The 12446-nt window shown below is 50.2% G+C and overlaps 1 protein-coding gene across 1 annotated transcript in view; it reads left to right on the top strand.

The window, feature by feature from the left end:
* The window catches only part of HYDIN (HYDIN axonemal central pair apparatus protein), a gene marked incomplete at both ends in the record, with an annotated part of 102579 nt that overhangs the window by 49605 nt on the left and 40528 nt on the right, over window positions 1–12446 (top strand). The window contains 5 exons of the mRNA XM_079541219.1: window positions 2933–3171; window positions 4741–4978; window positions 6447–6590; window positions 7704–7847; window positions 8487–8800. Coding sequence (XP_079397345.1) covers window positions 2933–3171; window positions 4741–4978; window positions 6447–6590; window positions 7704–7847; window positions 8487–8800 — 1079 coding nt within the window. The remainder of the gene's footprint in view (window positions 1–2932; window positions 3172–4740; window positions 4979–6446; window positions 6591–7703; window positions 7848–8486; window positions 8801–12446) is intronic.

Genomic DNA, 12446 nt, shown 5'->3' on the forward strand with positions numbered 1-12446 from the left:
CTGGAACTGGAAGAAAGATCTCCAAAGCTGTGCGTTGAGGTGGAGAACTCTGCTGGCCCTCTAGTTTCAGCACGGATGGAATTGTTTTCTTCAGAGTGTTTGGTATGATGCCATGTTTTGGGTCTAGGGGAAGAACAGCGTTGATAATGCACTAATGTTTCTGGTTGCTGCTAAGCAGCGCTGTACAGAGCCAAGGCTGTTCACAGTGAAGGGCCCAAGTGGCTGAGAAGAAGCAGAATTGGGACAGTTGACTTAAACTGGCCAAAGGGATTTATATTCCATACCATTTGGCATCGTGCAGAAGGAATTTTGAAGAGGGTGGGAATTCATCTCTCTCTTTTGCTGCACAAGAGGCTAGCTGTGCACTGGGCCTTGATTTTTGGTCTTGCCAAAGCTGGAGGGACCATTTCCATGTAGCAGACCATGCCTTGAAATGTGACATCAGCCACAAACGTGGGTTATGGCCAGGGATTTGCAGCCTTGTGCTTGCAGTGGGTTGCACCAAAGTCTTTTGAGGATGGCAGAAAGCTGTGTTTTCCCCATGGTTTGGGTTGCACGTGGCTTTTAGGAGGGGCAGGAAAGGGTTGGAGGAGACTTTGGGAAAGGCGCCTGAAACCTGGCTGTAGGGAAGAGTGTTTATTGCATCAGTAACTTACATGAATTCATGCCCCCCTCAGAATTGCTGTATTTTGGTAAACAAAGAAATTGTCATCTATTCATCTAAGGAAGCTGAGAGTATTCTGCTGTGCTCATTGGCCAACGAAATTAAAGAAGTGGAGAAGTCTTCAAGGCAATTACGCTCCTACAAGCAAGAGTGACTCAGCTGCATGCTTTTCCCAGAGGACAATGAAAGGGGTTGGTTATTAAATGTTCTGCTTGGCAGCCAGCAGCTAGGCTGTGGCTGTGTCCCGCCTGGCGAGCCCCAAGGCTGAGTGCTGGTGGGGTGAGCTGGGACAGGGGAAGCAGATGGAGGCAAGCAGCTGAACCAAGTGTGACAAATCGGGCTCTGTTGTCAGTGGCAGCAAGTCCCACGCATCAGTTTTGATTTATTATTATTATTTCTTAATTTATTGTAGAACATCCCCTTGGTGGTGCGCTGCGTCTGAAGCTGGACCCAAGCGGTCCGCCTGCCATCTCTTTGCTGCCCTTTGCAGAGTTGGTGCAAAGCTGGAGGATTTCTGGCTGCTGGGGGTTTTTCCTGGTGCTTTTGCTGGGAAGATGGTGTTGCTGTAGTGCCAGGAGCCTGGCTGTCCACGGGAATTGGTTGCACCTTCAGTTCCTGGATGTCGGACATCTCCAAGCAGTCAGAAGCCATGTAGAATCACAGAGTCATAAGGTTGGACAAGACCACTCAGATCTGCAGGTCCAAGCCAAGCCCAGCCCACCCCAACCGTGCCCACTAACCATGACCCTCAGTGCTACATCCCCGTGGTTCTTGAGCACCTCCAGGCGTGGGCACTCCACCACTTCCCTGTTCCAGTGCCCGACCAGATCTTTGCAGTCAACAGCAACTGTTCTGCAGCATCACAGCTCTGCCTGGCAGCGATCCCCAGGTAGAGCATCAGCCTGTCCCTGCTCGGTTGATTAGTCTTAAAGAAATGCTGCTTGGGAAGGAGGACAGCTGCATTCTGACTATTGAGTTCTGCTTCCCCTTGGACTTGTGCAAAGCCAGAAGGACCAGAACCCTTAATTAACTGGCTGTTAGTAGTGCAGTGGTTCCCCCGTTGTTTCTTGAGAGCTGCCATCCATCTCCCACGCTCACTGGTGCTGATTACAGACAGATTTTGGCAGCTCTTACTCTCAATGGAAGTCTGTCCTGTGAGGAGCTAGTGATCTTGGTGCTAAGCTTCTTGATTAAATGATTGATCCCAACCCTTGCTTAGCGCTCAGGAACTCTGATGTCCAATAGTGCAAGCTCTTACAGGGACAAAAATAGCCACTATCTTTGTCTATTCAGTGCATTACTGCGATTGCATCGTCTCCCAGAGCACTTCGGGAAAAGCAAGAAGCAGGGATGTTATCGGAAGCCAGGCCTTAGACTGGGGATTCCTATAGATGGAATGTATGGGGCCACTCACTTCCAGCTCCTAGAGACTTGGAGCTCCACGGGATTTCTGCTTCATGGGGGAAATTTGGATGGTGTGAGCAGGAGCCATCCTGCAAATCCGCATGGAGGTGGCCCAGCACAACCTGTTGGTTCTGGTGGGTCTCCTGCTGGGTGCTGCCTCTCAAATCCAAGCTCTAAAGCAGGAATGAAGTCATGCTGCAAATCCTCCTCCACCTGAGGAGCGCAGCGGGTCTGCACTGGGAATTCAGAACCTGTCTCCATCCAGACAACCTATCACTATTCCTCAGCAATAGTTTCTTGGGCACAATTTACTGCCCGACTTGCTGCCAGGCTTTGATAAATGAGCTTTGTCATGTAGCAAACTTGCAGATTCACCACTGGAGCAGAGCTATCAAGTCTCCTTTTCAAGCGAGCTACCCTATGTCAGCACAAATCAGAGGAAAAGCTGTACCTTAATGTCAGTGGAGATCTCGCACCCGCTGGTTGGTTTGGACGTGTTCTTTGGCTGGTGGCAGTGCAGTGGCAAGGGCTGTGGGGGCAGGAAGGGGGTTGATGGTGTCATCCACATGAGGGTGGAACAGGCTGCCCAGGGAAGCTGTGGGTGCCCCATCCCCGGAGGCATTCGGGGCCAGGTTGTTTGGCATCCTTTGGATTGGTCAAAATTGGGTTGGTGAAGGGGGTCCTCTACCAGAGAGGTAAAATGCAAGTTGCACAAACCCCTGCATGATTGTTTTTTCCAGACAGCATAGCTTAGATTTTGTGAAATTTACTGTGCCTCTTAGCCTCGTACCTTCAGCCTGCCTTTTCCCTGCACTCACAAATCTCCATTGCTCCCACCCTGAGTCGATCCTGCTCCTCTTGCAGGATGGCAAAGATTCACGCTGGAGGGTTGAACCCCATCAAGGCATCATCCCTCCCGAGACCGAGGTGTTGGTGGCTGTCATAGCCAACCTGGACGACACCACGAGATTCCAGGACAATGTGAACCTCTTTGTAGAGAACAGCAGCACCTACGTGATCCCAGTCCGGGCTGTTGGCATCGGCACCACCATCGTCACCGATAAACCCTTTGCACCAGAGCTCAACTTGGGGCCACACTTCAGGTAGGGGCTCAGGGGTTGGGATGCGTTGCGGTCCTTGAGGTCAGTCCTTCCTCTTGAGGTCCCAGCAGTGTTTCATTGGTAGGAAATCCTTTAGAAATGCCTTCTAGCTGTTTGAAAGGCATAAAGCGTTCGCCCTCAAAAGCAACCACAATGGAAAACAGTTGCTAACTTGTCGCTGAATTGCCCCTAGTTATAATGCATTTATTTCCTCACTTTGTCAAATAGAGATCTGGAGCAAAGCAGCAGGTCCCAGAAGCCTCTGGCTGAAAAACACTACGTTACCAATATAAACATATTTCCCTTTGCAATAATGTTGCTTGCTTTTTCACTCAGTATGGAGTATTGGTTCACAACAGCGTAAAGCCTGGTGGTAGCTTGTTAGCAACTCCTTGACGAAATTAATGATGCTGTTTTATTTCTCCTCTGCCTGGCAGTGCTGGAGGAGCAGTAGAATTTCTTTGCCCTTGATCAGCTCACTTGTCTTTCCCTGCTGAGCTTCTCATTATTAGGTGTAGTTTTCCCTTGTTCCTCCTGCCTGTATTTGTGTATTTGTTATTATTTTTCCTGCCATCTTTTCCATCACAGCTGTGGAATCCCAAGGCATGGGATGGTGGCTGGGGACAGGTATGTCCCATGGGCATGAGGGACACTTTCTATGAGCGGCCCTGAAAGCAAGAGGAGGAAAAGCCTGCTGGGCAGGATAAATTAATTGTTAATTGAAAGGGCTCATCTCTAAGAGGGGGTTCTGTGTCTTACAAGCAGGGGAGGAGGGCAGGTCCTTACAAAGAACCCAGGCACCAGCTGAGCTTCTCAGGACTGTGGTCCTGCATCTGGCATGACTGCTCTGAGTTCTCTATGAGACACAGTGTCTCGTGCTGAGTTCTTACACAGCAAACACTTCTGCAGTCTGTTTCAGAGACTCGCTGCCTTCTGCGTTTGTATTTAGCTCCTTAGGGTGGATGCATGTTTGTGCTGGTTTTGAACATCTCCTGGAACCATTCATTCACTGGCCAAGCTGAGATTTTTAATGGGTAAAATAGTTACTCCAGCCTTGCCCACAGTTAGTGTTTCTTTACACGAAAGAATCAATTTCCATTAAATGCTCATTTAGGTTTATGTCTCGCTCCAGTTAGTTACCCCCTGCTGGTCCCCTCTGCAGACAGACTGGCTCTCACTGCTGTGCTCATAGCAGGAGAACTTCCATTGATCCCATGTACCCATGTCCCACTTATCATCCCAAAACACAGCACCAAGGCACAGGATGGTGATCTGCTGGGGGCAGCAAGAGATGCTGGGGGAAGCACCTTGGAAAAATACAATGAGTGTGGAGCCCTGAAGTTAGAGGGCATGGTGGTGGTGGGTCAGCGTTTGAACTAGATGAGCTTACTGGTCTTTTCCTTAATGATTCATGAAAACTGTTCCTCTCACACAGACCAAATGTTACATGCTGATAAACTTGGGACAGCCATGGTCTGGCTTCTGCTGTAGCCAGCAGAGTGCTGAAGCTGGGGGACTACTGGGAAATCCTAGCTTCCCTGACACTTTCCATCTTCTCTACTTCTCTTCCAGCCTGAGTCCCTGCTCTTATCACTTCAAGATAACGAACAAGGGAAGGCGCACCCACCTGCTCTACTGGACCACAGAAGGCTTCACCCCGCTCCGCCAGCGCGATCGCCTCCCAGCTGTGGGTGACACCAAGGGCAGCCCCCCCCAGGGCCCCGTGTTCAGGCTTCGGCCGCTGAGGTTGGAGCTGATGCCGGGCAGGACGATGGAGATGGAGCTGGAAGGCTTCTCCAGCACTCCAAGGGTAAGGCTGGGTTTGGGGCTGAGCCCTTCCCATCGGGTTACATCCGTGGGGTCGACCTCGGTGCCCCTTGGCTCTTACTGGAGAAAATGAGCATTTGCCTTCAAAAAGTGTTTAAATGCCACAAGTTACCATGGCAGCGCCGGTTGCTTTCCTTGCTGGCCACCATCAGTTGCTAAGGCTTTTCTTGTTTCTATAGCTACCATAAAGCCATCTTGCTGATATCAAAATATGGGCTACTTTAGGGGGCAAACAGCAGGTGATAAGGTGATAAGGCGATAAAGCATCCCATGCTGAGGCGAAAGGGAAGGACAGAGAAAAGAATTAAGCTCAGAGAGATTAGGAAGTAAGTAAATAATAATTAAACAGCAACACACAAGAAAGACAAGGTGATATATCTGGGGGAAGCATCCACAACACCTGTGGGAGGGGGCAGCGTCTGGGAGCAGCAGCATTTTTCCTCCGTGCACAAACACAGGCAGAGGGCTCATCTGGCACTGAGCTGCGGAGGAGAAAAATGAACACAGCGTGTGTCAGCCCTGGTGATCACAGGAGGACGTTCTCCACGTGGGAAACTGCTCCCAGGGATCATTACCATTGACAGCTGGGGCTTGTGTCAATATTTCCACAGCAGCCCTGCTGTCCCAAGGGCAGTTGGTCTGCCCGTAGGGCTGTGCACCCGTGAGCTGCAGCTTGAGGTGTTAATGGGATCGCTGCACCGGCCCCTTTTGCCTGGGGAAGCCCAATTCAGAGGACTGCAGAATGGCTCGGGTTGGAAGGGAATTGTGCAGGGAAGCAGCCAGTGAGTAGGAATGAATCTACACCATGACCCCAGTGATAGCAGTTTTGAAAGGTGTTTGAGAGTGGTAGTGGAGGAAGATGTGGCAACTCATGTGGTGGGACTCTCCTGGCATTTCACTTTGCAGTTCTGAACTCTAGGAGATCGCTGAAGAGAGAGAAAAGGAATCAAGGAGGGAATACAAAGAGTAGGGCACTGGAGAGGGTTTTGTGCTGGTCTGGTTGTTGGCAGCCCTGCACATAGCAGAGGGGTTGAAACTAGATGATGATTACGGTTCTTTTCAGCCCAGGCCATTCTATGATCCTATGAAGCTGAATATGGATCTGTGAGCTCGGTTGGGGCTCCTAGGGCCACCGCAAGCCTCTGGGAAGGCTCTTGCCTTGCTTGTATGGGGCTGCAATGGGGCAAAAGGGGGATGTGGAGAAGTGATACCACAAGAGGAACCAGGAGAAGTTGGAGTGTAAGAGCACTTAGCTTGGGCAGAGGGCCTGAGATGCCCTGTTACGTGGGTTTCTCCTTTGTATCCTTTCCTCTAAGCTTCCAAGAGAAGGAAGGCTTGTTGGCTTTGGACCCTCTTTTCCCTTCACGCAGTTATTTTTGTAGTGATGTCCTACTGCTTTCTATAAAGGTTGTGCTCAGCAATGGGGCACATGGGAGACTGTGGCATTGCAGGTGGTGACGGAGCGGCTGCTGTGCCATGCCATCATAGGCAGCAAGGCAGGGAAGACCCAGATCATGCAGGTGGACGTCACGTGCGAGTTCATTGCCCCTGTCCTGCAGCTCTCCTCCAGGGAAATCACTTTCCGGGTGGAAAAGGTAAGTGGCTGGGTTGTGTCCTCATGCTCAACCTTGTGTTGAGGGGCTGCTGACCTCAAGCCTTCGGGATGCAAAGTTAAGTCTTCTCCAAGTCCATGGAGCTTTGGTTGTTGATTTGAACGGGACCATTCCTTGCTTCCTCGCCCACGTAATGGTGGGATTACAGCTCCCTGTCAGTAGCAGGCTGGGGCCACTTCTAAAGAGGCATTGGTTTCTGTACTCAGTGCAGAGGAGGGTTCTGAGGATCCCCCGTGGCACACTGGAGTCTGAACACCGGTCCTGTAGGGAGGCTGAGAAAACCAAGAGTGCTGTCAGCAGCTCAGATTGATGAGGAAAAGCTGTCGTGGTCTCTCGTTTCTCTGCCACTCTCTCTGCTGTCGGTAGAGATGTTGGCTCTTTGCATTTCCCCATCACCTCCTTCAAAGAAGCCGCAGACGTCCTTCAGTTGCACTGACGATAACAGCAACGCAAAGCAGGTGCCCTTTGGTCTCTTAACTCCTGTCTCCTGCATCATCGTTCCCTCTCCCACAAGGTGTCTGAAAAAGAGAAAATAGTTCATTATTTATTGTCAGTGTTTTCAGGTCTCTCTTCCAGCTCCCTGGCTCTCAGCATAGCCCACGATCCTGCGAGCAGCTCAGATTTAATGAGAAGCTTTTCTCTCCTCCCTGGTGCCCACGCTCTACTCAACGTGTGCTTTCCCATTTACCAAACACGGTGGCATGGCAGATGGCTGAGAGCAATGCGTATAGAGCTCGTTTCCCAAACATTAATTTACATAAGTGGAAATGAGCCTTGCACCTCTCGGCCCAAAGCTGGAGTTGTGTGATGTGGATTTTGCTTTGTTTTGGCCTTGTAGGAGCAGCTGCTTCTTCTTGGGTCACATTGCTTCCTCTGTAAGAGACTGATGTCTCCAGTCCCCTGCAGGATGCTGTGGCTTCTGAAAAAGAAAAGTGTTTGATGAACTTTGAGAAAATCTTTCTAAAAGAGCGAAAAGCAATTAGAGTGGTCAATGGAGAGATCTGCGATTCAGAGGTTGAAAAACGTGCAATGCAGCAGGAAGGGAAGGGGGCCTATGGCCACTCTTTCTCCATTTATTGTCTCCTGTCTCTGTAGCAACCCAGTGATGTCCTAACTGCTCAGCACAAACCTCTGCACTTGAAGAACATCTCCTCCCTGCCACTCAGTGCGGTGCTGCTCGTGGAGCAGCCCTTCTCGCTCTGCAGCGCAGAGCAGCAGCCTCTCTCCATGGACACCCAGGTGAGCAGCTTGGGCTTTGTGGTGCAGCTTCAGGAGTTGGAGGTGTTTGCTCTTTGGGTCAGCAGCAGCCTGGCCTGAGCTAAACCACATTTTAATTGAGCTGCTGAAAGAAACAAGCTGCCTTTCTAATGGGTAAGTTTGGATTTTCCCTCTCTGCTGCAAGTCTGAGGCTGCAGTGCCATTGCCCATGTTCTGAGTGTAAGGATGAAGGAACTCTTCAGGAGTCAGGGCTTACCATGGAGCTGGTGTGGTTGTGTTTTTGGCATGTAGCTTTCTCAGGTCCAGGATTCAGCAGACCAGTTTTTCTCTTGTATAGAGCAGAAATGTAAACCTGAGGTAGACTGCTGGGGGAGCTTGCGGGCAGACACACCATAAAGAAAATGAGGGATGAACTGAGAAACTCACATTAGCATCCCACCAGGAACACCACGTATTCACATACTTCATGCCACCAGACATGGAACTTCATTGCACTGCTGATTAACACAGAACATAGAATGGCCTGGGTTGGAAGGGATGGCAAAGACAAGCTGGTTCCACCCCTTGCCATGGGCAGGGTTGCCAACTGCTGGATTAAGCACTGGGCCAGGTTGGCCAGGGCCCCATCCAGCCTGACCTTAACATCTCATCTCCTTGTAGCCACTAAAGCTGAAGACTGGGGAGGAACTTCACCTCTCCATCAGATTTAACCCCGCTTACGAAGAGGGTTTGAACATCCGGGTGGCGGAGCGGGCTCTGAAAATACAATTTCTTGAGCACCCTCTTGAAGAGCACATTGCTCTTCGGGGAGAAGTCTACTTCCCAAATCTTCACATGGAGACCACGGCCGTGGACTTCGGCTGCATCTTGAACGACACCGAGGGCGTGCGTTACGTTGAGGTGACCAACTGCAGCCCGTTGCTCGTGCGGTACCGCTGGTCGTTCCTGGCAGGCAGCCCTGTGAGCCAGATGAGGTACGTGCCTTGCCCTTTTCTCCTTCCTCGTGTCCTGTCTGTAATTTGCAGAGCCCAAGGCTGTCTGCTTGCCGTCTGACAAATTGCTTTCAGCTCTCCCATCTGGAAATGTCACCTACTGGCTGCGGTCAGGGAAGAGGTGACCTGCACCAGTCTGAGGCTGGGAGGGACACGGTGTGTCCTACAGCTGCAACTGGACACTGTAGGAGCCTACAACACTTCAACCTTAATCCGTAGCCCAGAATTTCACTTTCTTACCTCTGAGTCGTAAAATCATTAAGGTTGTAAAAGATCAACATCAAGTCCAACTGTTCTTCCAGGCTGGATGTGGCTCTGGGCAGCCTGGTCTGGTGGTTGGCGACCCTGCACAAAGCAGGGGGGTTGAAACCAGATGGTCATTGTGGTCCTTTTCAAACCAGGCCATTCCATGCTTCTATGATTCTATGACCTACCACCTATATTGCTCACTAAACCAGTGTCCCCATGGAGCAGAGCTCCCCCGTGGATCCCAAGCCCAAGAGCCTTCTTGCAGTCATGCTGAAGCACATCTGTAAGCACACTTGCAGCCGTTCTTCCCGCTGTGGCCTCTCCCCATAGTACAAAAGTCTGGTCTGGATGGTTTTAATTACAGCAGCAAATGGTTTTTCCATAATGCCCTAGGAAAGTTAACCACTGTGCATTGAAGTGCTTCTCTTCTAAATAATACAGATCATCAATAAGCAGCTTTGTTTGGAGAATTGGATCTGGTTCACAGCAGGAGACCTGCTGGGGAGTGGAAATTAGCTGTGGCTGTGTGGAGGGCTCAGGGGAGGATTTGGGCTCTGGGCAGCCTGTTCTCAGCTGGGTCTGAGCAAGTAACAGCAGACCTTCTTGATGCATGGCACCTTCAGGAATGGGCCCAAAGGTTTCCAGTCATGCAGGGGGAGGCAGGCAGGCAGGAGAGGAGCAGGGCTGTAATCGTTGCTTGGAGGCCACTGTCATCTCCTGGTAAATTAGATTAGGGTTTAATTACAAGCTAAAGGGGAGAATCTAATTTTGATGATAGAACAATGCTTATATTTTATAATAACAGAGAAACAAGCACATTACACCAAAGCCTGTGTGGAATTAATTTCCTCTGGGGCCACTTGTTAGCCGGTTGCCTGTTTATCTTTACTCTTATTATTTAGAACCCCTTGGAGTTTTTGGAAATGCGAGAGCCGAGTTGTTTTTTTCAGCTTTTAATCACCCTGTCCCCACCTAAGCTGGCTCTGCTGGACCTGAGCCCGCAGGCAGTGGTTCTTGCAGAGGATGCTGAGTCACCCAGCTCCATTGGTGGGCAGCACCAAGCAGTTCCAGCACTGGGCAGCATGGCAGCCTGTGCTCCGTTGGTCTTGGGTGTAAACCCTGTGCTGGTTTGTTAGTGAGGAGGATGTTATGACAGCTCCCATTTCTGCTCTGCATCTTAATTAAGCATTAATATCCTCTCCCCGGGTCCCTCAGCAGACATCATGTGATTCTCTGTGGCAGAGCTGGAAATGAAGATAGTCTCCAAGCTATTAACACCTCAAATTGCTCATTAAGAGCCCAGCAGAAGGGCAGCATGTCAGATATTATTTCTGGTCCACATTAAACACTGTTGGTACTCTAAATTATCGGATCAAACTAACTCAGCCTGACATGGAGAGAATCAAGCATCGGGTCCCATGAAGGCGAGATTGATGGAATTTAACCATCCATCCATCTAACCTTGCTGGAGCTCATCATCAGAGGCTCCCAGCATCAATCAGACACACATATTTATTTTGACCAGGAGATAAAAATGTTGTTTCTCTGTCTGGACAACACTGTGCCTACTTTTCTTTCTTTTTCTTCTAACTGTTGAATGCATTATTTTCCTCCTCTGTACTCTTTAGTTCCTCAAGCAGAGCAATCACGTCACCCAGCCCAAGCATTGCTGTGGCTGGACGTGCCCAGGTCATGCCAACCATGCTTCTTTTCCAACACTGCTGAGCCATGAATCTATCGTGGTTCCTCCTCCCCTAGAGTACAGAGTGGGGACAGGCTGAGATCAGTCTCTCCCCTTCCCTTGCATCTCTGATAACTCCAAGCTGAGTTAAGCACTGCACTGCAATGTTTTCTGCTGCATTGGGATCAATTTCCAGAACGATCCAGCAGGAGGCAGAGCCAAATTCAAGCACTGCATTTCGTATCTTTAAGATTTCTTATCTTTAAGGCTTCTTCCACGAGGACTGACTTGTGCCCCTTTCCAAGGGAAGTACGTAGGTCCTCGGTGTGGCTTTAGATTCCCATCAAAAAGGAAAGCATTGCATCCATTGTACAAGGCGTTTCTAGAATAACCAGAGACATCTGTAACAAATGCATCCTTCCTGCTTCTTCCAAAGGCTCTACACTATGGTCAGCTGTTCTCCAAAGTTTTCTTCTTATAGGAGCAAGCAGCAATGCATGGCTCCTTCTGAGCACTGCTGTTCCTGCATGACCCCTTGGTCCCTGTCCCTGTTTGAGACCCAGGTACACAAACCTTCTGGGGAGGCAGCTAGCATGCTCCATGTGGTCCATCCCCCAGGACAAACCATCTGCACAGCTGTGGCTCCCATTAAACCTGCTTTCTGCCTTGACCTGATGCCTCTGCAGTGGGAACTTCGTGGCTACAAACCCAGAGCAATGCATTGCCAGCAAATCCTTTGTGGAAAGGGCTTGTTGAGTTAGGAAGCATCTCTTTTCTACCTAGGATTTTTTCTGCTGATTTACTTTGAACAAACAAGGAGCCTTTCTCCTCCCAAGTGGGTCTTCTGTGGCATTAATAACTTCTTGTTCCTCTGCCCTCCCTCCTGCCACGTTCCCTGGCAGGCTGCACTGCAGGGACCCTGCCAGCCAGGTTCCTGCCTCATTACTGACAAAAACAATCTCTTGTTGTACTTGATGGGGCCTTTGTTTGTGATGGTTTTATAACAAGGAAGAAATGGAAAATAGAGACAGTGAAAAACAGTGCAAGGCAAAAATCTGACAGCAGCACTCTGTCAGCTGCCAGAGGAGAGAGGTAGCAAAAAGTTGCATCTGAAATGCACGTATTTGTCGTGCCCTGGTGCTGGGGAGTCTCACAGGGGGGACAGGAGTGTGCACCCCTTTCTCCCCAGTGTTGTCATGGGCCTGCTGTGTCTCATAGAGCTGACAGGCTCCCTGGGGCAGCAGATCTGGGGCTTTGGTAGCTCCAACGTAACTGCTTCTCTATTGCCCCATGGTCTTGGGTCTTTCAGTTTGGAAAGCTGCAATTCTTGCTTGGGATGCAAGCCAGCTCTCGGGAGGCTCTGCACTCATGGGCAGAGATGATGAGGAGATGAAACGAAGAAAACTTGGGTTTTCTGAAGCTCAGGTTGGATATTAGGAACAATTTAGGATTGTTGAACAATTTATTAGGAACAATTCTCAGAAAGAGCAGTGAGGCACGGGCACAACTGACCAGGAAGATAGGGAAGTCACTGTCCCTGTAGGAACCATGGAGATGTGGCAGTGAGGGATGCGGTCAGTGGGCATGGTGGGGGTGAGTGGGGGTTGGGCTTTGGGATCTGAGAGGTCTTGTCCAGCCTTATTGGTTCTATGATTCCTTTGCCCAACGGTGACCAACCCCGGTGCTTCCGTGGTGGTC

The sequence above is a fragment of the Tetrao urogallus genome (genome assembly GCF_951394365.1).
Source record: "Tetrao urogallus genome assembly, chromosome: 12".
In the NCBI taxonomy this organism is placed as follows: domain Eukaryota; kingdom Metazoa; phylum Chordata; class Aves; order Galliformes; family Phasianidae; genus Tetrao; species Tetrao urogallus.